This window comes from Rhinopithecus bieti, unplaced genomic scaffold (assembly GCF_001698545.2).
Source record: "Rhinopithecus bieti isolate Rb0 unplaced genomic scaffold, ASM169854v2 scaffold_8211, whole genome shotgun sequence".
NCBI classification, from domain to species: Eukaryota; Metazoa; Chordata; class Mammalia; order Primates; family Cercopithecidae; genus Rhinopithecus; species Rhinopithecus bieti.
In genome coordinates, this window is record NW_016805759.1 from 378,883 (window position 1) to 403,970 (window position 25,088).

General features: G+C 49.4%; 1 protein-coding gene across 17 annotated transcripts in view; it reads left to right on the forward strand.

Moving 5' to 3' along the window:
* PLEKHA7 (pleckstrin homology domain containing A7) overlaps window positions 1–24,251 on the forward strand; it is a 238,946-nt gene extending 214,695 nt beyond the window's left edge. For 12 of the 17 annotated variants that reach the window (XM_017873634.1, XM_017873620.1, XM_017873628.1 and 9 more), the window contains 12 exons: window positions 379–480; window positions 6,647–6,755; window positions 6,951–7,177; window positions 10,444–10,635; window positions 10,731–10,848; window positions 11,768–11,871; window positions 12,346–12,546; window positions 15,259–15,417; window positions 17,816–17,949; window positions 18,749–18,891; window positions 20,515–20,625; window positions 22,540–22,629. In XM_017873634.1, coding sequence (XP_017729123.1) covers window positions 379–480; window positions 6,647–6,755; window positions 6,951–7,177; window positions 10,444–10,635; window positions 10,731–10,848; window positions 11,768–11,871; window positions 12,346–12,546; window positions 15,259–15,417; window positions 17,816–17,949; window positions 18,749–18,891; window positions 20,515–20,615 — 1,590 coding nt within the window. In that variant the 3' untranslated portion in view covers window positions 20,616–20,625; window positions 22,540–22,629. Of the gene's footprint in view, window positions 1–378; window positions 481–6,646; window positions 6,756–6,950; window positions 7,178–10,443; window positions 10,636–10,730; window positions 10,849–11,767; window positions 11,872–12,345; window positions 13,984–15,258; window positions 15,418–17,815; window positions 17,950–18,748; window positions 18,892–20,514; window positions 20,626–21,594; window positions 21,650–22,539 lie in introns of those variants that run through there. The other 5 variants (XM_017873622.1, XM_017873623.1, XM_017873631.1 and 2 more) reach the window with 5 other exon arrangements.
* The last annotated feature ends 837 nt before the right edge of the window (window positions 24,252–25,088 follow it).

Here is a 25,088-nt window from a genome sequence, read left to right on the forward strand (position 1 = left end):
GACACCCAGTGGGCCAGATTCTCAGAGCTGCCTGCAGACTGTTCCCCTGATCTGTGTGCAGTTAATTCCAAGTTGTCAGAATCTCTGCTTTTTCACTTTTCAGTCTGTTGTGGTACAGGCCAGGACTGAGAATCAAAGCATCCTGGGGGTGGAAGAGGGAACAGTGCAGGTGGCTAGGGTCAGAGCACAAATGAGAGGATGCCACGCTCTTTCCTGCTCCTCCCTCTCTCCCACCAGGCCTGCCTGAGGCCTGCCCGGTCTCGGTCTCCTTCCCTCTTCCCCTGGCTGGGTCTGCATGGTCAGGAGTACAGGTGTTCATGAGGCCTTCCGATGGGGCAGGGGATAACTCAGAACTGGAAGCATTTTCTTGGCCAACAGGAGATGGAAAATGCTTGGAACGAATACCTGAAGTTGGAGAATGATGTGGAACAGCTGAAGCAGACCCTGCAGGAGCAACACAGAAGAGCCTTTTTTTTCCAGGTGATCTGATACCTGTCCATCCCTTCTGAGCTCTTGTTTTTTTGTTTTTCCAAGAGCTTTCACCTGTGGGGGCTGTGAGCACTGCTCAGAGTCCTTCTCCCCCTTGGCCCCAGATGCTCCACCCCAGTAAAGGAGCCACCCCAAACTCTCCCTTGAGGATTGGTTCCCCAAGCCAGGCTGTGAGGAGAAGACTCACCCTCTTCCCCTTGCCTTGCTGCTCTCAAAGACAAGCTCTTGGGTGTTTTAGAAAGGGCTTTACCTCTGATCATTTGGGGTCATCGGTGATCACAGAGTGATCCGTGTTTCTGTGGTTCTTGACCCTATCTTAGGCTGCTAGCTCATCGCTTAGACAGCAGCAGGAAGTGCCCATCCCTTCCCTCCTCTGATTCCTGGAGATAGATGTTATCACACCTCTACCAGAGGGAGACAGTGTGAATTCTGTCCTTTGAGGCTCTCTGGTCTTGAGGCAGTCATCTGCATTTCTGGAGGCCAGGCTGGGTGATACCCATCTCTGTGACCCCGTACCACTCAGGAAAGCTGGCCTTAGAGCCCTGCCTCTTCACCCTTAAAAAATCAGGCCACCCTATTGATAGCTGCTTCTGTCCCCTAGAAGTGAGACAGTGAAAGACCCTGTGTGGTTTTTCTTCTTCCAAATTGGGTTCCAAATTGCCCAGTGTTCCCCCACTGTGGTGTTAACCAGGTTCCCACCCCACCCTCACAATTTTTTAAGTGGAAAATAACCTGTTTTTTTCTCACCTGACTTAAGATCTAGATCTTCTCCTTTCAGTGCCCTGAGATAATAAGTGTGTTTGAATTCAGCAAGCATTAATTGAGGCTTCTTGTGTATGAGGCACCATGCTGGGCCACTTTTGGTGCTGGGCTTGCTAATTGATGAGCTAGTTCTAACCAAGGCTCTTCGTTTAAGTGATTTAACGAGTATATTGACTCTCCTGGCATTAGCCTCAACCCAGAAAGTTGAAGGAAATTCTGGAGGGGGTTTAGGTGTGTGGGCCCTGAGGCTTTTCCCAGGGCCTTGCTGTCCCTCTGTTCATGCAGAGATGGTTCCTAGAGAGCCCTGCCTAGGAGCATGTGGAGGAGACCCTCTCCTGTGGCTCAGGGCTGGTCTGCGAGACTCTCCCCAGCATTTGTCTATCTCCTGCTGCTGGTGGGGTTGTTTGCCTCCCATAATTTCTCTTCATCCACTCTGGCTAACACTTCACTGTTCTTTTTTGTAGCCCCAGCACTTACCGTAATGACTTGAAAATACTAGGTGAATATTGTTGACAAAGTCCTTCAATTATTTCTGGTTATGAGTTTATAAAACTGTCTGCCCAGGTATATCTATTTTCTTGGACTTCAGTGATCTGAATTTTTTTAGCAGTAATTTTTTTCTACTTTATTTTTAGTAGTAATTTTTTTAAGCTTTTCATTCTTTGTTTCTGTAATAACACAAATGACAAATGAATACGTGTCTTTGAAAAGGCCAAAACAGTAAGAAGCAAAAGCAAAAAATGATATAAAAGTTCCTCTTCCCCTCCCCTTTCTGCCCCTCCCATCACCCTCCCTATGTGAAATCAGTGCTATCCATTGGTGGCATTGCCTTCTAGTCCATTTTCTATGCATTTTCAAAAGTATGCACATGCATAGAATCATATGATTTATTCAGGGATGGGAGCAGGTAAAAGGCTTACTTGAAGAGGATCACACTTACACATTATTTGCCAACTCACTTTTTTTTGTCATAACGTGGTATCATGGAAATCTTTGCAGGAAAGTTAACCCCAAATTTATGCTGCCCAATAAAATATAAATTAATTAAAAGTAACTGAAATGCAAAATATATTCCTCATTTACACCAGACTCATTTAAATGCTCCGTACCCACATGTAGCTATTGGCTACTGTCTTGGACAGCAAAGATTATAGGTTTCTATCATCTCAGAAAGGTGTATTGGGCAGTGCCAGTCTAAGGAAATTAAATTTGTTCTTCTTGACCGTTACATACTATTTCAAAGTCTGGGTGTTTTCTACTTTATTTAGCCATTCATTTTCTGATAGCATTTAATTATTTTCAGTGTTTTGCTTTTATAAATGGTGTTGTGATGAGGATTCGTGTAACTGCCTTTTCACACTTGTTTACAAGTATCTGTGTAAGATAGGCTTCTAGGAGTGGACTTGCTGGGGTTGAAATGAGTATACATCTTAAAAGTGGATGGATATGCCAAACTACCTTCTAAAGGGCTGCGCCTGTTTACCTTCCTACCCACAGCAAATGAAAGTACTGGACCTATTTGCTCACATCCTTGTCAGCACTTGTAATCAATCTTCTTAGTTTTACTAGTCTACTAAATGGCATCTCATTTTAATTTGCATTTATTTAGTTATTAGCAGGTTAAATATCTATTTGTAGGATTATTGGCCATTTGTGTCTCTACTGTGCCTTATGTCATGGCGATTTAACGTATAGCAGGCCTAGAATCCTTTTTTTCCCCTTCCCTCCAAAAAGCAAATAGATACACTATGACAGGTCTTTGTCACAGATGGAGAACTCAGCCCCATGAGTTACTCTCAGATAGGCCAGCCTGTAGCCTGCAGCTTGATTTCCACCTTGCCTGCGGCACTGTTCACACTTTCTCTAAGTGCACAGTGACCTGGGAAGCTAACAAAGCCCTGCTTTGAGTAGGCACTGTGCTAACTTCTTTGGTGTCATTCTAGGGCGGGCAGGCTGTTAGAGCCCTAGATAAATCATCAGCACTGCAGATGCGCTTGCAGCCCCATATACAGATTCTCAGTAACAGGGCTTAGAAATTCGCCTCCCTGTAATCAGGTTTGGCTCCAGGAAAATACCCTTTTCAGTCAAGGCTAAATCAGTGAGTTCAAGGCTTTACTGAAAGCAGCGCATAGGAGCCTTTCTACCCAGTATGGTGGGAGGAGACAGGAATGAAACTCCATCCCCTTATTTCCCCCAAAATTCCCCTCCCCTCATTATGAAGGCCCAAAATTCCATCACCCTTGGAGAAGGATAGGGACTTTCCAGCCTTTTTTATTCTCTGCTCTCTGTTCTTTACTCACATGTGGGGATGACAGAAAGGCATCAGCGGGGCAAGAGAGTGGCTGACAGGGGAGCTTTGCCAGGGAGCTATGGAGGAGGAAGAGGACTGTGTTTAATCCCTTTCTTTAACTGTTCCCAACACTCAGCTTGGGGACTTCAGCCCTAGAGGTCATCCTCTTACCTACACATGCCCTGGGCTCAGTGATATACCTGTTTGTTTTAGGGTGCTCATGCTTTGGCATGCAGCTGAGAATCAAGCCCATTATTTGCTTGCCAGACCTGAGGATGTGCTTTATGTTGGAGTGTTGAGAGAGAGAGAGAGTGAGAACGGTGAGCCCCCTTGGGACAGGAGGCTTTGGACATCTGTTGTCATGGCTGTTGGAAAGTATTTGCTCAGAGAATTTTACATGACTGGTCCTTTATTCATGCAGCATGGATGCACTGAGAACCTGCTAAGTGCCAGGTCCTGTAGGGATGAATCAACGAGCAGTATCGGGCAGGTTCATGAGGCTCAGGCAGTGCGAGAACTCTTCCAGTTGAGGGGTAGCTAGGTGCCTTGAGAGGAGATGGGGTGAGTCCATGGGGTGGGACCAAGGCTATCTTCCCCCCATGTTAACTTAAAAGTTAAGAGAATACTACATTGGATGTTTAAACAACCCCGTCAAGAGATAGCCGTAGTCCCTTAACCACATCAGACCCCTCCGTACCTCTTTTAGATCCTCTTCCCATTCGATTTTGGTTGCTGCTTGTCAGAATGCACATGATCATGTAGCCTAGGTCCTTCCCCATTGTATGTAGATATGTATTTTTTGGAGTTTATTATTTTTTTAAATTGATATATAAAAATTGTACTCTTATTGTGTTAAAAAAATCAACAGCTTTATCATATATTTCACATGTCATAAAATTAACCCTTTTGGCTGGTCATGGTGGCTCATGCCTATAATCCCAGCACTTTGGGAGGCCAAGGCAGGAGGATCACTTGGAGCCAGGAGTTCAAGACCATCCTGGGCAACATAACAAGACTGCTGTCTCTATAAAACTGAAAAGAAAAGAAAACCAGCCAGGCATGGTGGCATGCTCTGGTACTCCTAGCTACTTGGGAGGCCAAGGCGGGAAGATCACTTGCACCCAGGAGTTTGAGGTTACAGTGACCTTGATCACACCACTGCACTTCAACCTGGGCAACAAAGTGACCCTATCTCCAAAAAATAAATAAATAAATTCACTCTTCTAAAGTATACATTTCAGTGGTTTTTAGTATATTCATAGCATGACACAGCCATCACCATAATCAATTTTGTAACACTTCATCATCCCCCAACAGAAATCCTGTATCCATTAACAGTCACTCCCATTTCCCCAATGTCCCCTCTACCATAGCCAAACACTAATCTACTTTCTGTTTCTACTGATTTGACTAGTCTGGACATTTCTTATACATGGAATCATATAATGTGTAGCTTTTTGTGACTGGCTTCTTTCCCTCGCATGTTTTCAAGGATCATCCTTGTAGCATGCATCAGTACTTCATTTCTTTTTATTGCCAACTGATATTCCATTCACTACTGTATTTTTAAACCTCAAATCTTGGGTTCAGCTCTGACTTCTAAAAAAATGTTTTTTGTATTCTAGAGATGGTGTAAACTCTAGTCCTTCCTTCCCTTCTGCCATGATTACATAAGACAGTGCCTTTTAAAAAATTATGGTAAAGGCCAGGTGCAGTATCTCACACCTGTAATCCCAGTACTTTGAGAGGCCAAGGTGGGCAGATCACCTGAGGTCAGGAGTTCAAGACCAGCTGGCCAATGTGGTGAAATCCCGTCTCTACTAAAAATACAAAAATTAGCCGGGTGTGGTGGTGGGTGCCTGTAATCCCAGCTGCCTGGGAGGCTGAGGCAGGAGAATCGCTTGAACCTGGGAGGCGGAGGTTGCAGTGAGCCGAGATGGCACCATTGCACTCCAGCCTGGGCAACAGGAGTGAAACTCCATCTTAAAAAGAAAAAGAAAAAAATTGTGGTAAAATACACAGAACATAAATTTACCATCTTTATTATTATTATTATTATTATTTTGTTGAGACAGGGTCTCACTCTTTTGCCCAGGCTGGAGTGCAGTGGTATGATCTCGGCTCACTGCAACCTCTGCCTCCTGGTTCAAGCGATTCTCGTGCCTCAGCCTCCCAAGTAGCTGGGATTACAGGCGCATGCCACCATGCCTGGCTAATTTTTGTATTTATAGTAGAGATGGTGTTTCACATGTTGGCCTTAAAAGAAAAGAAAAAAATTGTGGTAAAATACACAGAACATAAATTTACCATCTTTATTATTATTATTATTATTATTTTGTTGAGACAGGGTCTCACTCTTTTGCCCAGGCTGGAGTGCAGTGGTATGATCTCGGCTCACTGCAACCTCTGCCTCCTGGTTCAAGCGATTCTCGTGCCTCAGCCTCCCAAGTAGCTGGGATTACAGGCGCATGCCACCATGCCTGGCTAATTTTTGTATTTATAGTAGAGATGGTGTTTCACATGTTGGCCAGGCTAGTCTCAAACTCCTGGCCTCAAGTGTTCACCTCCTTGGCCTCCCAAAGTGCGGTGATAACAGACAAGAGCCATTGCGCCCGACCCGTCTTAATTATTTTTAAGTATACAGTTCAGTGGTGTAAAGTACATTCACATTTTTGTGCACCCAATCTCCAGAACTTTTTATCTTGTATAACTGAAACTTTATACACATTAAATAGTTCTCCATTCTTCCCTCTCCCCTGCCCCAAGCAACCACTGTTATACTTCCTGTCTGTATGAAATTGACTACTCTAAGTGTGTCATACAGTATTTTAGTGGAATGGCACAGTGTTTACGGCAGTCTATTTTTAAATTAGGCAAGCTGGACTGCTGAAAGCTACTCTGAAATTTCTCCCTGGATCTTGGGCATTTTCCATGTCTATGCTTCCCTAGAAAGCTATGAAGCAGGCTTGGCTCTAGCACTAGTGGGGTTTCCAGAGGGGATGCTGCCCCCCAGGGCAGAGGGCTCTGTCTGAAATGGTAGGATAAGTCCTAAGAAGAAACTTGTAAGGAGCTAAGAAGGAAAACCCACCACTTTGTCTTCCTCAGGAGAAATCGCAGATACAGAAAGATCTATGGAGAATTGAAGATGTCACTGCAGGCCTGAGTGCAAATAAAGAGAACTTCAGAATTCTAGTGGAGTCTGTCAAAAATCCAGGTGAGCTGTTCATCTTCCTGGGTGTGGGGGATCTGGGTGAGGGCGGGGTGGTGGGAGAGTGGAAGGCTGGGAGCCAAGTGGGTGGGATGGCCCTTGGAGAGGTTGGGTCTTCCAGGTGCTAAATCACCCCACTCATCCTCCAAGGAAGGGGGTCTTTGTTCCATCCCGTGCTTTGTTTCCTTCTATGCCCCTTAGAGAGAAAAACGGTGCCTTTGCTTCCTCACCCGCCTGTGCCTTCACTCTCAACTTCTGAGAGCAAGCCGCCCCTACAGCCCAGTCCTCCCTCCAGCCCTGTGCGGACCCCTCTGGAGGTTCGACTCTTCCCCCAGCTGCAAACATACGTGCCGTACCGACCTCACCCACCCCAACTGAGGAAAGTGACATCCCCCCTTCAGTCACCAACTAAGATGAAGCCCAAAGTTGTAAGTAGTGATGACTAGGAGCTGAATGCCATTGTTTCCTCTCTGTCCTCAGATTACTTTCTCCTGGGAGAGAAACTCCTGGGAAAACTTGGGGAAATGGACCCAGCCAGTGTCCTAAAGGAGTCCTTAGTCACAAGCAGTTAAAGAGTAGTATTTCCCTGTTATTGTGACTTAGACTCTCAGAACTGGAAGATCCCTGGAAGATGATCTAACCCAACTCTCCCATTTTGCAGTTAGGAAAACTGAGGCCCACCAAGAAGAAGTGACTGTGCTGAGTAGGATGGGATTTGTGATCTGCAGAGAGGTGTGTGGCTGTGGGCAAGGCTGTCCCCATGCAAACCTCTGTGCAAATGCGCGGGGTGTCCGTGGGCAGTGAGCTCAGTCCAGTGGAAAAATGTCCTTCCCTTCACCTGCTGCTGAGCACTGGGCTGGGTTGTGAGGATGCTTTGATCTTTCAAATAACCTCACAGAATGTACACAGCAAGAGCAGTATCCCCATTCCATAGAGAAGAAAACTAAGAGCCTAAATTGTTGACATTTGCTCAATGTCTCCATTCTAACTAGTGAATCCAATCACATCTCCTGGCCCTTCTCTTTTATTCTGTGCCATCTGCCATTTGGGCCTTCAGTCCCAGATCCGGTCTGTGGCCTCTGTGGGTGACTAGGCTAGCACCTTGGTTTGCCTGGCATAGAAAGAGGCCAAGCTCTTGGCAGAGTCTGGGAATGCAGGAGACTTTAAAGAAATAGGAGATGTGGTCAGGTCTCAAGAGAGCTCACGCCTCCAGGGCCAGGCCAGCCTTGGCTGGAGAACACAAGGAGGCTAGTCCCAGTGCAGGGAATCTATAGCAGAGTGGACCTCAGAATGGGGCCCTCCAGATTCTTGCCAACAAAGGCTTGGAGGAAATTCACCGGGCATCGTGTGTCCCTGGACCTCTGGTGAGGTCAGTGCACAGTGCTGGGTAAAACACATGAGTTCTGCTATCCTGGTCCTCACCATCTACCTGCTTCCAGCCATAGCTGGCCCACAGCTGGCCCACAGCTGCACCCAAGGGTATGGCCCACCACCCAGCCAGAGAGTCACTGTGGATTTCAACATCTTGAGATCTTCCCAATCCTAGATCCAAGAGGTGGACTGGAGCTGTTGCCCTGAAACAGGACAGGGAAAATACCAAAACAAATAGCAGGAATGTCTGGGGCAGATGGCTGCTGACATAGGGCGGGATGCTGCCAGCTGGGACAGGGAGTAGGGGAAATGGCGCTGGCATAGGAGCTGGGACATCCAGATTCCAGGACTGATTCTCTCTGTGTGTCCTCAGGCAAGTCCGTCCCTTCTCTGAGCTTCCTCGCTTTCCCTTTTGTAGATGGTCACAGAGGCTCCTCCTCAGCTTGGTCATCTGTGGCGCTCAGGCAGGGCTTTCTCAGCTTGGGTGAGCATCAGGATCACCAGGAGAGGTCCTCTCTCCTAGGAATATATGTGTGTTTGCCAGTTTTACCATTTGTTTTATTACTTGCTTGTTTTTAACACTTCTAAGATGGGCGTGGTGGTACGTGACTGTAGTCCCAGCTACTGGGAAGGCTAAGGCAGGAGGATCATTTGAGTCCAGGAGTTTGAGGCTGCAGTGACCTGTGATCACACAGCTGCACTCCAGCCTGGGCAATACAGCAAGACCCTGTCTCAAAACAAAACCCATTTATATTTGTGAAACAATAATACCCATCCTGAAAATGACATAAAACAGGATTATATAATTCAATAAATAACAATAAAGAGATCACCTGTTTTATATCAACAGCTAGACTAAGAAATAGAACACTGCCAGCAACCAGAAGCCTCTGGGTTCTTTCCCAGTTCAAGCTGCTTCCTGTCTGCCAGAAGTAACTACGATCTTGACTTTTTGGATAATAATCCCCTTTACTTTTTTTTTCAGTTTTAGTACCTGTGCTGACTTTCCTAAACACTGTGATTATGCTGGTGTATAATTCTATACTCTTTTGTATCTTGCATCTTTTCTTCAATATTATGTTTGTGAGATTTATATACATTGTTGCATGTGGCTATAGTTCTTTTATTTTTATTTGACTTACTTTCTTGTGTTTAATGTCTTTTTAAAAAAATTAGATGATATTCTCAAAGGATACAAAAGCAAAAGATATAAAAAAGTACATAATAACATGTCTCCTTCCCATCCTCTGCCTCCAGACATTCCATTCAATCAAAGGCAATCGATGTTTTATGTTTATCTTTCTGGGGAGCTTTTTAGAAATTGGTGATTCATATGTCTTGTCAGGATTGGAAACTGTGGATCCTTGGAGAACCAGTGGGTATCTTAGGCAGATTGCTTAACTTTCACACATCAGTTAAGCTTATTGCTTTAGAAGATTGTTGATAAGCCTTTGCTTTGGAGTGCTCTTTCCTGAACTTTCCAAGAGCTTGGAGTGCCCTTTCCTGAACTCTGCAAAATTCTTAAAAACAAAACCAAATTAGACTGAGAAAGAGGGAATTTAGGAGGTAGAAGGCGTGATGGTCATTAGTCCTGCGAGTGGGTATTCATGACAACCAGGGGCCGGTCTGTCGATACGCAGAGGAACCACAGCCCTCACAGAGCATTGTGGACAGGGAGTTTCAAGGAAAATGGTTGCATTCACCACATTCTAGAGAATCAGCTGCATGGTAGGCAGTGAGTCACTCATGCTAACCGCCTGTTCTGAGTCAGGAAGGAGGAAGTATTTTGTAACCATGCACATTTCTGATAGAAAGGCCAGGAGGATGTAGATTCTGTCCTTGTTCAGGTCCCCACCATGCTGAAGGAGCCAGAGCTTGTGCAGGGCCAGTGAGCCAGCTCAGGCGAAGCACTGCTGAGTGGGTAGATGTTATTCTCCAGGTAGGTGGTGCTGTCATAAGTATGGAAGTCAGGGCAGGGTTAGCAGCCTGCCTGCAATGTACATTCCAGATGAGCGGAGGGAGCAGTTTGGCACAGCACCAAGGACATGGACCCGGGAGACTTGAGTCCTGGGTTTTGGGACAGTTATACAGGTAACACTTTGCAGAATAGAAACTGTATACATCTGAGGGGATAGAGGAGCAGAGGCATGTCCCTTCTTCACTGCTCCTCCCGGGAAAGTATGAGTGCTCCTTGGCTGAAGCAGCCATGTTCTGTGGCTCTGATGTGGCCTGTTCCTGCCCTTTAAACCTCCACTGTGGCAGTACCCAGCAGTCCTGCCTCCAGCTGTGTCTCACTGACCACTGGTCTGGTTCTCTTTCTCAGCAGGAAGATGAAGCCCCTCCCAGGCCCCCACTCCCCGAACTCTACAGCCCAGAGGACCAGCCCCCGGCCGTGCCGCCTCTGCCGAGAGAGGCCACCATCATCCGGCACACGTCCGTGCGGGGCCTCAAGCGGCAGTCAGATGAGAGGAAGCGAGACCGGGAGCTGGGGCAGTGTGTGAACGGGGACTCCAGGGTGAGCGGGGGACCCTGGGACTGCCACTCTGCATGTGGGGAGAGGGAAGGGGGTATGACACTGGCAGGTCACATCACCTGGGTCTCTGCCCACAGGTGGAGCTGCGGTCGTATGTCAGTGAGCCTGAGCTGGCGACCCTCAGCGGGGACATAGCCCAGCCCTCCCTGGGACTTGTGGGCCCTGAGAGCAGGTACCAGACGCTGCCAGGCAGAGGTAAGGCAGGGTCCTCCCTGGAGTTTCTCTGGGAATCCCACCACACTGCTTCCAGCCCTCAGATGGTGCCTCGTACCCTTCTGCCTGCAGCTCCAGGCCTAGCAGTGAGCAGCAGCTCTCAGGGGGCTCTGGGCTGCCAAGAGGAAGGACCTGGCCTGCCTTCCTCTGGCCCACATCATGATTCTCTTCCTCTTTTGTTACATCTGTCCCCAGGAACAATGATAATAGCAGTTACTAGAAAGCCTGGCACTGTTTAAGCACTTTATATAGACATGATATTCACAACAATCCTATGAGGAAAGTACTGTCATCCCCATTTTAGAGACACAGAAACAAAGGCTCAGAGAAATTAAATAACTTGCCAATTAGCTGATCATTGGTGGAACCAGAAGACCATCCCAGTGCTCTGGCTCCAGAGTCACTGCACCCTGCAGGCTGGGTTGCTGCCACCAGCTTGTTCATCTCAGACCTTCCAGAGTGCTTCTGTCTCTCGAATAAACCCTCAATGAACCCTTTCCTTAAATGTCTTCTTTCCATTTGAGTGTCCTCACTTTCCTCCTCACCCCAAGTTGGGTTGTGCAGGGTGCCTAAGAATAGATCGGGGGGTGAAAGGCATTCCTGCCCCACCAGTCTTTCCACCTGCCAAGCAGCCCGGTCATCTGCATGTAAGGAAAGCCTGCAGTGGTCCACAGATCTGGAGGGACACTGCCCTCCATCAGGGACAAAGGTCACCCCCTGGGCTGGCCCTCATCCTCTATTAGGGACCTTGCTCTTCCAGGCCCTGGGGAGGAAGAAGAGAAATAAGGGTGGGTCATTGGCTGGGTGCTCTTGGTCCTCCTACAAGAATGTGTGATGAGGGAGAAGCGGGGACCTGCCCACCCCAGCACAAACATGCTCGCACTTCTCTTTCCTCATGAAGGGCTGTCAGGGTCCATGTCAAGGCTCCAGCAGTCATCCACCATTGCTCCCTACGTCACACTCCGGAGGGGTCTCAATGCCGAAAGCAGCAAGGCGACCTTCCCTGTGAGTGGCCTTGAGCTGTCGAGGACCTCCCTGCTCCTTCACATGGGGAGGGAGGGTCTCCCAGGGGGACAGTAACTGGCCATCCCGTCAGCCCTGGGGATGGCCTCTGGGGTAGCCTCAGCCCCTCCTGAGCTCCCTGTCACTCACTGCCCACCAAGGAGGGCATCCTGCCTTTCTCTCTGGCCTGTCAGGGTGGCAGGAGGGAGCTCAAGAAGCCTGCACCCTGGGTTCTGGCCTCACTGGACAGGCCTGAGCCTCAGTGTCTGCATCTGCAGAATGGGTTCTGCTCAGAAAGCTCCTGAGGGTTGGGGGCATCGTGTTGCTTAGAGGAAATCATTCTCTAAGTCCAAGAGGAGCCCAAGTAGAGTGTGCATGTGTGTGAGAGACAACGGGAATGCAGCCAGCGGGGTGGCTGTCCTCTGCATGCCCAGCCCAGCCATTCTGTGTCTCTCTTGCCTGCCTCCTCTTCCTCAGAGACCCAAGAGTGCCTTGGAGCGCCTGTACTCAGGGGATCACCAGCGGGGCAAGATGAGTGCGGAGGAGCAGCTGGAGCGCATGAAGCGACACCAGAAGGCCCTGGTCCGAGAGCGCAAGAGGACACTGGGCCAAGGGGAGAGGACAGGCCTGCCCTCATCTCGCTACCTCAGCCGGCCACTCCCTGGAGATCTTGGCTCAGTATGTTAGGAGGGGCCAGGCAGCGGGGCAGGGACAGGGAGCCGAGTGCCCCTCAGAGTCCCCCAAACATAAGTATATCACACCTCCCAGTGAGCGAGCCGTCCATTGACCTAAATGGTTGAGAGAACACCCCACGGGGCTGTTTGTCCACGACACAGGCTGGACAACTGCCTGGTTAGAGGATGACCTGAACCAGAGCTGGAGTGAGGATCAAACAGGCCCAGGAGCCTGAGGAAACACCCAGTCAGTCCTCCCAGCCGCGATGGAGAGGGGTCTTTGCAGGCGTTCAGAATCTCAGCCGAATTCAGGATCTGGGAATACAGGGTTCAGAGAGGAGAGGAGGAAGATGGTGACATGATTTGATTAGAAGCACAAGCAAACCGATCAGCCTCCCACACCTGCCAGCAGATGCTGTGTGAGGGCGCTGGAGCACCGGGTCACACCCCTGCCCCGAGGGCCAGTGGTCTCCCTGGGCTTGCAGTGCAGAGGCCTCAGGGGTGTCAGGGAGAGCTGGGGAGGCCTGTGCTGCTCCCTGGTGGCGCTTCCTGGCGCTGTACCCTGTCCACAGTCACCTTAGGTCCCTCTGGAAACATTCCATTTGACTTTTCCCTGTTGTTTGAAATCCCATGTTTCCCTAAACCTCTAGCCTGATTGTTCTTTCCCTAATTCATTGCACAAGCTCCTTTGCTTTTAGTGTTACCGCTCGTTGCCTCTCTAATCCTGCCTGATTGTGTTTACAGAAGCTTCTGATTTGCATTGAACGTGCTCTAACTGGCCTGTGCTACTTGTTACCGGGCTTGTAATAGCGGTTCTTGTCTCCATAGCCCGTTGAGTGTTCCCAGATGTGACTCACCTTTCTGCTGCCCTCTTCATGCAGGCCTACTGACTCATAATTCACTTGTCCCAAAAGCCACCCCACAAGCCTAAGCCAACCTGCTGCCCGAGGCCACAGTCATTGGCAGAGGTCTGGGCATTATTAATTTATAAAAATCCATGCCTTACACCTGGACAGTAGACAGGGACTTCAGAGATTGCACGTTTGAATACATTCTCCCAAGACTGAGGCTGTTCGGTTTTAATTCCTCTAGTCCAATCACACAATTTCTTTTGGAAAACCTTTTGTGTTTCTGGTATTTAATAACTTGAAGGGATAGCAAAATATACTGTGTATTCAGAGGGCCTCTCTGCAGCTGTTAGCTCCGACACCAAAGGCGTAAGACCCAGGGCATTCATATCTTTAAAAGCTGCAAACCTGGTAACTTTTAAACTTTTAAAACAAATGTCATATGGGGTAACACTGACCTTTTATAATTTGATGTCTCAAATGTAGAGATTATTTAAAACTCGTAACTTGAATACCTTGTAATTTTTCTCTTAAAAAAAAAGACTTGTGTAAGTCTCTGCATCAACGCCAATAAACATGTTGCTTAATAATAATGGATTGGCGTGGTTCTTCCCCAGGATACCTTGTAGAGTCTAGTGAACTTTTCCTGTTTGTGGAAACAATCAGGCTGGGTTTAAATGAGGACTTATCTCTATTTGGAGCATTTGTGAGCGTGTAAGGAAATGAGTGTTTTCTTTGTGAATCATTAAATTGATTTTTTCATCCTTGGAACTTCAATTGCCTAATCCTTTCCAACAATAATTGGAAACCATCACCTAAGAACGATTACACTGATTTGAGGTTATTATTGAGAGCTTGTGCATGAATGGGTGAAATGTGCAAATATGGCTCTGGGTTTGGGGTTTTGGAGGGACTTGAGGAGGCATCAAAGACAATCAGGATCATTTGGGGCTTTGAGGTGGATGGATGGGAGAGAGGAGGTGACCTGGGATAGATAAGCATCTGCTTTGGTTCTGCTCAGGGGAAGTGAGACTTTGAGCCTACTCTATTCTCAACAACCTGCTCAATGGTCAAAGGCCTGTGAGGATGCAGGTCCTGGGTCAACAGGAAGCCACCACGGAGCTGGACAGTCATGGTTGGATCTTATGGGTTAGATTTTCCCTTTTGGGAAGCTTGTACAAAGTTGATACTATGAAACAGACTTAGAAACATTCCATTTGATTTAGCATTTCAATTTTATATGATTTAGTTTTTTTTCTAATTTAAAGAAAACATCTATCTCAAAAAGATGGATCTCACACAGCAGTTTGTCTGCCTCATTGGCTCCAAGCTGCTCTTGCTTGTACCTCCCCAGCCCTGCTGTGAGTGCGATATCCCCCACCTACAAATGTTACCTTGTTGAAAATTTCCAATAGAAAGACCCTTGGTTATTCCTCTTGCTTAGCAGGGCCTTGAAGGGCATGTTTTTCCATTAACTCTGAGCCTGGGACATATGTCTCCTGAACCAGCTGTAGAGAGTGGAAGGGGCAAATCCCTTCTCTAGAACTCTGTTCCAAGTTGTTTGGAGGTCACCCTCTCTGGGAGCCTTCTGTTTCCCTGGGGACCACTGTGAGCCTGAAGTCATGAGTCTTAGACCTATGCCCCAAGGGTGTATGTTTAAAACTTCTGGGAACCCAGATCAGTTCCATTAGCAGTCTGGAACAGCCCATATGAAGTGGACAGCGGCTTTGTTCTCTATTGCACATACAGCTTTTCCCTAATGGGATCACAGGTTCATCTTCCAAAGGACCCCATGGAAAAAGGTGACCAGCTGGGCTCTTTCAGCAGTCAGAAAGCGACTACGTTTAACCCTCTTGTTCTGTTGCCAGTGGAAGCGTGAGCAGGACTTTGACCTGCAGTTGCTGGAACGGGTCGTGCAAGGGGAAAAAAAGGACAAGGAGGAGAATGGCTGGTTGAAAGTGCAGGCCATGCCTGTCACTGAGTTGGACCTGGAGCCTCAAGACTATGACTTGGACATCAGCAGAGAGGTGAGGGCAGGTGCTTCCTTCATGTCCTCCAGGAGACATGGCCTTCAAGCTCCCAGCCTGATCCACCTTCCCACTGTGGGGTATCACCCTGAACAGGGACATGGCTCAGCTTTAGTGTGGCCTAGGATAATGGATGGATAGCAGCTTGAGGCAAAGAAAGGAGGCCAGACGTTTCAATGAAGGTTCAAAACTCTCTCTAATTTAGGGCAAATTGTAATTTTAGCTTCTCTGTGCCTCAGTTTCCTCAACAGTGAAGTGGGTTGTGAAGAGGATTAAGTGACTCCACATGTTCTCTGGAGGTTTAGCGACCAAAGCAATCAAAGCCACATAGTAGGCACGTGAGCAGCAGTTGCTATTGTTAGGAAATGTTCCCTGCAACACCAGGGATTGGCTTTGCAACTGGCTGGTGAGGCCAACTTGGGCAGTCTGGCTAGGGGAAAATGGGGGGCAGGTTTGAAAATCACAGGTGAAAATTTCCAGCCATGACAGAAGCTAGGGGACAGTGCAGTGTTTTGGTCTGAATTCTTCTGGTGCCCTCTGGTGGCTTATGTGCATCATGACAGGGCAGGCCCAGGAGAGCAAGTAACTGCTGGATCTACCCATCAAGAAATGTCTCTACCCAAGTGCAGAGAAAGGGAACTCAGGGTATGACACAGTCAACATCTTCAAGACGCAGATGGTCTCCTGGGGCCTATGTCGATGCTATTCCTAAGCTCTGCAGGGCAGTGTCTATGGCTGCTTGGTTCACCTTTGTATCCCTAGCCCCTGGCACAGGGCCTGGCACACAGTGGGTGCGTGGTACATCTTTGCTGCGTGAAGACTGTGTGGAATGAATCACACAGTGATCCATAAATGTACCAAAAGCATTTGTACAAGGACTTGGCCTGCCCAGAAATGGCACAAGAGGAAATGTTATCACCACATGAAGGATAGATCGAGGCGAGACCTCAATAAAACTTTTCCCCAGGTCTGTGTGATAGGAGAGTGAGTACTGAGGAGGACCTGTGTCTTCCGGAGCCTTCCTGCTGTCTTAAGAGGCAGGGCCAGGCCCATTCACAAACTGATTTGCCAATGTTATCTACCCGACTCAATATGTTACGGGTTCCTGTGGTCTTTGGGAACAAAGAAACAGCGTGTGGATAAGATAGGTGTCTATAGAGTTGCTGGGTTTTGGGGTCTGCTGGGGCTCTAGGAGTTAACAAGGCTGGTCCCCTGCCCAAGACCTTGTTCTTTTGCCATCTGAAACAGCCAAAGGTCTGTTGTGTTCTTAGATTCACAAAGGAAGCCCCGACATGCTGCCTTGGCAGGGGAAGTGTGTTCTGTAGTGTCCTGATTGCCTGCCAGTCCAGGGAAAATGTTCTTCCTTATCTCTAACCTAAATTCCTCCTGCTACAATGTAATCTACTTCCTTCCTCTAAATCTGTCCTCATTGGAGTAACAGAGAAGAGCTTATTCTTGCCATCTCCAGCAGAGTGAAGGGGCTGCCTGTGGGTTTAAATCCATGACCAGGTTTGCCCTGGGATTGGGTTAAGCCCGTTTTTAGGAGCTTCAACCCACCCCATTTTAGTGTGCTTTTGTAATTCAGGGAGGAAAAAGTTCCTGGAGCATGCAAAAGCTTCCTTTAGTGTTCTTAGTCCAAGCAAAGTTTCACCAAGCCGAGTTTGCCACTAGGTCTACGGGAGATGCTGGTGAGGTGGAATTTGGGGCTGTCTTCCTCTGGCCAGCAGTAGATTCAGCATAGCTGCCTCCTGTCTAGATCAGAAGAGTCTTTTTAGGGACAGAAAGCACCATCACATCCTTTCATTCACCCACCCGTCAATCATCCATTTATCCATTATCCATCCATTCAGGGAGATTTAGTTGGAGGGCTACTAAGTACTAAGTCCCTGCATTATACAGAGGGAGACAATGGCGAACGGAAAGTGAGGGGGTGGAGGGGATCAGAGAAGGCTTCTCAAAGTGAGGTTGAAAAGATGAGAGTCAATGGAACAAAAGGAAGAGCTTCCCAGATGGAACAGAGGCCCCATTGTGGGCGGGGAACTGGAGGGGCTGGTTGATCAGTGGCTGCAGAGGTCATCGGGGTCAGGTCACTTAGGGCCTTGACGGTGGCATTAAGGATGATCATTTTCCCGAGAGCTTGTAGTCTAGCTATCTTGCCCTTGCCTTCTGCCAGCCTGTAGGAGGTTGTGTGGTGGAGTGGAAAGAACACGAGCTTTGGAGTCGGACTCAGGTTCAAACCTGGGTTCCACAACTTACTAATTTTGTGATCTTAGCAAGTTACTTAGCCTCTGTGGACTCTGCTTGCTTCCCATGGTGGGAGGGGACGGGGGTGGGAAAAGCAAGTCCTAATCCCAGACATCTGAGTGTCTCCCTCTGCCACCTCCTGGCCTCTCCCCAGTTGTCCAAACCAGAGAAGGTGTCAATTCCTGAGCGCTACGTGGAGCTAGATCCCGAAGAGCCACCTAGCCTTGAGGAGCTGCAAGCGCGTTACCGCAAAGCTGAGAAGATCCGCAACATCCTCGCCCGGTCAAGGTCAGTCCTCACCCAAGTGTTGGCAGGTCACCCTGACCCCAGGTGGTGTCTCTACCATGTGAGTCCTGGGTCAGGCTGGCTGGGGTGCATGTTTTGCCAAGTCTTTGTCTCAGGTAAGCCCTACTTATTGGAGGGGGCAGGCTGGTACATTGCCAGCAGATCAGCAAGGAAGCCTGCCTAGGTCATCTGGAAAGGCCTGCAACATTTGTAGAGGCTTCTTGTCCTGGGCTTTCACCTCCAATTCTGTGTCCCAAGTGACCCTAGCAAGTGTGGAGAGTGGAGCCAAGCATGGCGTGAAGCGGACCTAGTTGGAGATCAGCTCCAGTGATGGTCCTCCCAGCATTTGGGCCTGTGCACCCTCATGCGGACCAGCAGATCAGAGCCAAGGGTGCCAGCCTTGTTCCTAGGGCACCAGAGGCATTGCCCACTCCCCTGGATGCTGGCCTGGGGCCCTCTGAAGTGACTTTACTGTCCCCTCAGCCTCAATAGCTTCAGAAACTTAATCTTGTTTGTATGCCTCCATTTCAGAGCTGGCTTAGCCATTTCATGTCTGAATTTAATAAGAGCCTCCAGCTAGATTTGTGAACTTAAGGTCTGTGGCCTTCCCAAAAGAGGAACAAAGCGGTGATCATTTGGGTGTTTGGGGAAAAGCATCTACCTTTGTCTAGGGAGAAAGTACCACAGTTTTTGTCTGAACCCCCTCAAAATGTTGAGAACTTCTAGGCCAGGGAGACCCTCCACTCCTGAGGCTGCTGCCCAGGGCAGGAGGGCCCATGGTCTGCTTACGACCCTCCTGCAGCATGTGCAACCTGCAGCCGACCTCAGGCCAGGACCGGAACAGTATGGCTGACCTGGACTTGCAGCTGCAGGAGCAGGAGCGCATCATCAACATCTCCTATGCCCTGGCCTCCGAGGCCTCCCAGCGTAGCAGGCAGGTGGCAGGTAAGGCCATGGCCCAGCCCCCAAGGCCTGGATCCTGCCCACTGCACCTGTGGACTTGGGCCCAGCATGGCCTGTTCCAGAGCCAGTGGAAAATCAGGTGTCAAGGATGGCACTTGAGGGTCAGTAGTGTGTTCCCCTGACCACTGGACATCCTGTCCCATGAGCACAGCAGGACTTGGAAGGGAAGGTGGGGCAGGCCACACAGTGGGGGAGACCAAGGGGGCCCAGAAGCTCAGAAGTATCAGGGGAAGGCGGTACCAGGAGGAGCAGTGCTGCTACCCCACTTCCTTGGAGACTATGAGCTAAGAGCAGGGTTTTCAAGGTTCTGATCCAAGGGGCTAAGGTTTCTGACCTCATGAAGAAGGGGGCAGGAAAGTGGTTGATGCTTGAATTTCTTGCTGGAGCAAGGCAGAAGGGGGCCCCTCCAGACCTCCCTGGCCCGCTGCCTTGGTCTCTAAACTAAAGCCAGTGTTCACCTTGTCAGAGTGTATTGTGCCAGAAAGTATGGGAAGAAAAAAATAACACCATGGGATGAGAACGTGTGTGTGTGTGTGTGTGTGTCTCAGCGTGTGTCTGTGTGTCTGTGTATATGTGTGTCTCTGTGTATAAAAGGGCTGCTCTTTCTCTCAGTCAGGAAGGAGACTGCAGGCTCCTCCTTCCACTCACAACTCACCTGCCTGTGTGTGTGCCTTGTGCCTTCACAGTTCACCCAGTAGCATTTCTCCCCCAATGCAGAGGCCACTGTGTGTCTGGGTGGTGCTCCTGGCCAGGTGTGCTCCTTCTGGGGAGGGGGCAGCCATAGAGCCTGAAGTGGTGTCATGGCCCCTACCAATTCTCCAACCCTGGCCAAAGGGTCTAGAAGTAGCCAAGGATGTGGCCGGCAGAGCCCTCAGATGCCTGGGCCTGGGGAGTCTGATCTGGGGATCAGAGAGTTTTCCTGTGGCCCCAGAAGGCCATGAGAGTGACTGACAGCAAGGGGAGGGGCCATAGTCATAGTCAAAACCTGTTCTCTGTCCCCCACAGCCTGATCCTGCACAGTCCTTGAAATCTCTGCTGTCCTCAGTCCCTTCAAGCACATGCTGAGTGGGCTGAGAGTTGGCCAGTGTGGTGTTCTGGGACTAGGGATGCAGGAGATGACTCATCCAAACCGCTCCTCCTAATGACCCTGGGGCTCATCTTAGCAGCTTTTGAGCTCCTTCTGGGGAGGGTTCGAGCAGGGGCGGCTCCCCCACCATACCGTGCCCTCCTCTCGCCTTGCTTGCTCTAACCCTGGAGGGTCTGCCATCCTCGGCCTCCTTAGTGCCAGCAAATGAGCGCCCCCAGCCCCAACATGCTGTGACCAGTTCCCAGAGCCTTTCTCCCTTCCTAGTCAGAGATGATTTTTGCTGCGGCCTTTCCTCACTCTTGATCCCTCTCTCCATCTCAGAAGCATATCCAGGAACTGCAGGTTGACCCATCTGGTTCCCCACCAGGCCCCATGAATCTGTCCCTCACCCTCAAGCCCAGGCCCTTCGTGGTGGGCAGCAGGGCCCATGCCACTGCAGCCTGCCAAATGGGGCATCTGGTGCTGCAGGAGCTGAAGAGGAGTCTAACACACCGCTTAATTCCTGTTGCCCCATCTAGCGCAGCAGCTGGCCCTCCTCCCGCCTAAAGGCCCCCTGTCTCCCAGGACAGTGCCACCTTACCCCCCTTTAGCCAACGGACTCCACTACACCTTTGTCTAACACCTTCCAAGTAAGAGCCCCTGCCTGGTGTGCCCCTGCCTGCTCCCTGCGCCTCCCTAGCGCTGAGCTCCTCACCTCTCTGCTGTGCTGAGATGATTGCAGTGCCACCTGCTGATGCCTCCTTCCATTGGCAAAGCGGCCGCTGTGGGGACTGTCCTGACTGGTAGGCAGGTGGGAAAGTGATGCTTTTTAGGAACTCAGTCCTCAGTGGCCCTAATACAATAGGGACTGAGCGATCCCCCCTGCTGCCTCCCTGAAATCTCTAGAACCAGAACTGTGCCCCCAACACTTGCTGTCCTCAGTAGGGCAGCCTGATGCCCAAGAACCAGTGCAGCCCACACTGCCAGCCTCGGGGGACTGGAAAGGAAGAGTTAGATCTTGGCCTTTCAGGGCTTTGGCCAAAGAAATGGAAGAACTGTAAGATTGGGAAAAGTCCAGTTCTACAGATGAGGAAACTGAGGCCCAGTGAGGGGCCGGGGCTCATTCCAGGTCACAAAGAATTGGTGTCAGTGCAGAGGCTGGGACTGCCCTTTTGGTCACTGGGCACTTTAAGAGGGAGAGAAAGGGAAGCCCAGGGCAACGTGAAATTGGCCGTCAGCCGGGCAGAAAGCTCTGGCACCACCCCTACCAAGCCCTCCCCATGTGGGCATCTAGTGATGAGAGGCAGTGCGGGATGAGGAGGGAGCCCTGCAACAGGAGGCCAGCATCATTTGGTCCAGTCTCAAGTGAGTTCTTGGCCTGAGCCTGTTGCTTCGGAGCTCATTGGTTTACCTGGACAAGGGAAGGTCAGACTGGTGGTCTGGGCAGTCCTTTCCCTGACATCCCATCCCACTATCATTTTGCAGGGCTTTCCCCTCTTCTTCCTTTACATATACTGTGGTTAACATTGTTGAGTGCCTGCTGTGTGCCAGGCATTGTGCTAAGCATCTCCTTCGATCCACACAACAACCCTATGAAGATATTTCCCCCCATTTTACAGATGAGAAAACAAAAGCTCAGAGACCTTGAGGGATTTGTGCAAGGAATCGCAGCTTGTAAGTGCTGGGGTTTGAACCCCTTTGATGTGAGTTCAGAGCCTTTGTTCCCCATCACCACTCATGGATTCATCTGGGCCGCCCCGAGCAGCTCTAAGTGTTTGGAGAAAGAAGTGAAAAGAGGGAGAGAGTATTTGTGCTGCAGGGAACAAAGCATGATTTTTTTGTCAGGTGTCCATCCTGGGTGCTCCCCCTGCCTCACAGCAGAGTCAGCAAGTCCCTGCCAGCATGGAGGGATGAGGCCAGCCTCCTTGGGCCAGGTTCTAGGAGGTGTGGAGGAGATGATTGAGGAGCCATAGGGAAGTGCTCTAGCCAGGTCCATTGTGAAGGCCACGGTTGGGGGTGTGGCTTTCTCCTACAGATCGGAGCACAGTAGCAGCACTCAGGCACAGAGAGGCAGGAGGAGAGACTCTGTTCCTACTGGGTTTTGGTGCCCCCATGGCTGTGAGATCGGCCTTTTATACCCTTTTTGGACTACTGCATTTCTTCTTACCCTCACAGCATCCTTGTTAAGAAGTGGGTATGACCACCATGTTTTTTAGGTTAGAAAAACAAGGCCCACAGAGGTCAAGAGCACTACCCCGTTCAATGAAGGGCAGGGCCAGACTGTACCCTTATTAGAGTCTTTGCCCGATCAGGATGGGGACCTAATTTAGGGGCCAGCATGTGTCTAGCAGTGGAGTGGGGGTGCAGGGAGGGTGGGGTGAGAGCCCCATGTGTCCTAGAAGCTGAGGGTCCCACAGCGGCGGCCGCATTGCTGGAGCCCCCTGCTCTGCTGCTCTGCCTGTCCGCCTATCTGCCATTCTGTCATGTGTGTGCAGATGTGCCTGCTCCCTGGATGTGAGCAGGGCTCCTGCCAGCCTCTCACTGTCGCCTGTGCTTTTTGCCAGCCCTGGCAGTGACTGACCCGTGACTCAGCACACGAAGGAGAAGCCTGGAGCCAGGGGCCCAGTGGAACCAGCTTCCTCCGAGGAGATGACCTTTCTGCCCCCAAGGAAACCCCTTCCAGCTGAGCAGGGAATCTGGCTGGAGGAAGGAGGAGCTTACTGACTACAGGTGTTCACCACAGGCCAGGTCCTAATATGCACCCACTAGTTTAGCTCAGACTCCTCTCTACATATAAATGGTAAAGGCACTTTTGATACACACTGTAAAATACACTGTATTTTAGAATCGGAATCTATTTTCTAATGTTCACCTCATGGGCTGAGTGGCAGGAAGGGTGAGGATGCAGGACTTTGCAGCTGCACATACAGATTCGGGTACTTTGGGTGACAGGTGTTGGGGGGTGGGAAGGGCGGGGCAAGCAGAGGCTAGTCCAGCTTCCAATGACCTCAGGAGAAAGTGAGATTTGAAGAGGTGTTCCCAGTAGACTCCAGCAAGAGGCTGGTTGGTGTGCTGTCTGGGAGAAGAGGGGCCCTTGGCTGCAGAGATCAGCTGTCCCTGACCTGATGACCCGCTCTATGTGAAACTCCACCAGGATGGCACGTGGAGCCCAAGTCTGTGCCTTGCCCCTTGGGTTTGGCTTAGGGGCAACAGTGTGTTCAAGAGTACTGGGCCCCACAGGCTTCCCTCAACAAAGGGCTCTTGTCAGAAAGAAAAAAGCAGTTTGCTTTCTCTCTTTTTTTTTTTTTGAGACGGAGTTTCACTCTTATTGCCCAGGCTGGAGTGCAGTGGCACGATCTTGGTTCACCGCAACCTCTGCCTCCCGGGTTCAAGTGATTCTCCTGCCTCAGCCTCCCCAGTAGCTGGGATTACAGGCGTATGCCACCACGCCCAGCTAATTTTGTATTTTTAGTAGAGACGAGGTTTCTCCGTGTTGGTCAGGCTGGTCTTGAACCCCCGACCTCAGGTTATCCACCCGCCTCGGCCTCCCAAAGTGTTGGGATTACAGGTGTGAGCCACCACGCCTGGCCTGCTTTCATTTTTAACAGTACACATTAAAGTACAGAAAACGTGAGAGGAAGCAACTTTCATTGTATTATAGCAATAAACTCCATACTGGGTGACATCTACCTAGAAATCCCTTCCCTCCAACCAGGCCATGATGGGAACCTTTGCGGCCTGCCCTTGGAGAATCCCGGGTTGGCTTCCTGGGACTCAGGTCTGGTGGCAGGAGGGCAGCAGTGTGCCCCCACTATCCCTCATGGCCTGCCGCCAGCAGGGCCATAATGGCAGGACTTGGATTTGACTTCCAGCCCCACATGAGGGGGGGACTACCAAGCCAGGTGCAGTGTTTGTGGTCCTTTATTTAAGTGGTGTTCTTATCTTATTCTGCATATAAAAAATGACGTTTAAATGGAAATACAACAACAACAAAAACCTCCATTGGGTGGAGCCACACTTTAAATGAAAACTTCTCTTTGACTATGCTCAGAAAAAAAATAGAATTTTGAATATATTTAGCAGTTGTCGTCTATTTTTAACTAACTCCATATGCTGCCAGTATCAACTTCATGACATTTGCCAAAATAAAATTTTATTTTTGCCTTTGTAAGATTTTCTTGGAGAAAATGAAATGAATATTTTGCAAGAAAAGTTAATTTAAAATGTAATGGTTTGCAAAAAAAAATGTGATGTACAGATTAAAATATTAACCTGATACGTTTCCTGTTTCTCGCTGGCTATAGTCTCTGGTGAGTGGCCTGTGTACATTTGTTTCCATTTCTTTGGAAAATCCCCACTGTCAGCTCTCGTTCCTGCTTCTATTTACCTATGAAAAGTTTCTTCTGGTGACGGTTCCTTGACATTTGATTGACTGTAGAGGCCTGGAGTGAGGAGGCCTATGCTTCTGGGCCCCTGGCTAGGCTTCCACAGCTGTTCAAGGCAACCCCCTACCCCATCCCAGTCAAGGAGCCGCTGGGCTGTGGACTCCCTCGTGGGGCTGATTTTGTCAGACAGACTGCAGTCCAATTCAAGACAGCGCAGGGAACGCTGCGGGCCCCCTTCCAACCCACATGCTGCTGGCTCGCTCCTGGGAGACAGCTTAGTGACGGACCATTGCAAACTGGATTTGTATATAATTCATTTTGACTTGTGATGTATGCTCAAAACAGAAGGCAAGAAGCCAGTTCCATTGAGGGGTGTGTATATTTCTGAGCTTGTTGTTATGGCAGTTTTTCTCTACTGCCAAGAAGAGCATCCGAGGTTCATGGTGACTTTCCAACTATTTAAATTGGGGAAAGTAGATTCCAGGGCATTCCGAACAGGGGGTACTGCTGCTTTTTTGGCTACTGAACTCTTTGAATTTTAAAATAAAATGTACTCTTTGGTTTTAAACATTACTTGGAAATGTCACCATAACAGATGAAGTGGGGTGGTGGTGGTGGTGAGAATGATTTCATAACTGAGTGCAAAGCCCCCCAAACCAAAAAAGAAACCACACAGGAGATAATACCCACTCCACAGGGTGGCCATCTGTAGACATTTTCTCAGTGAA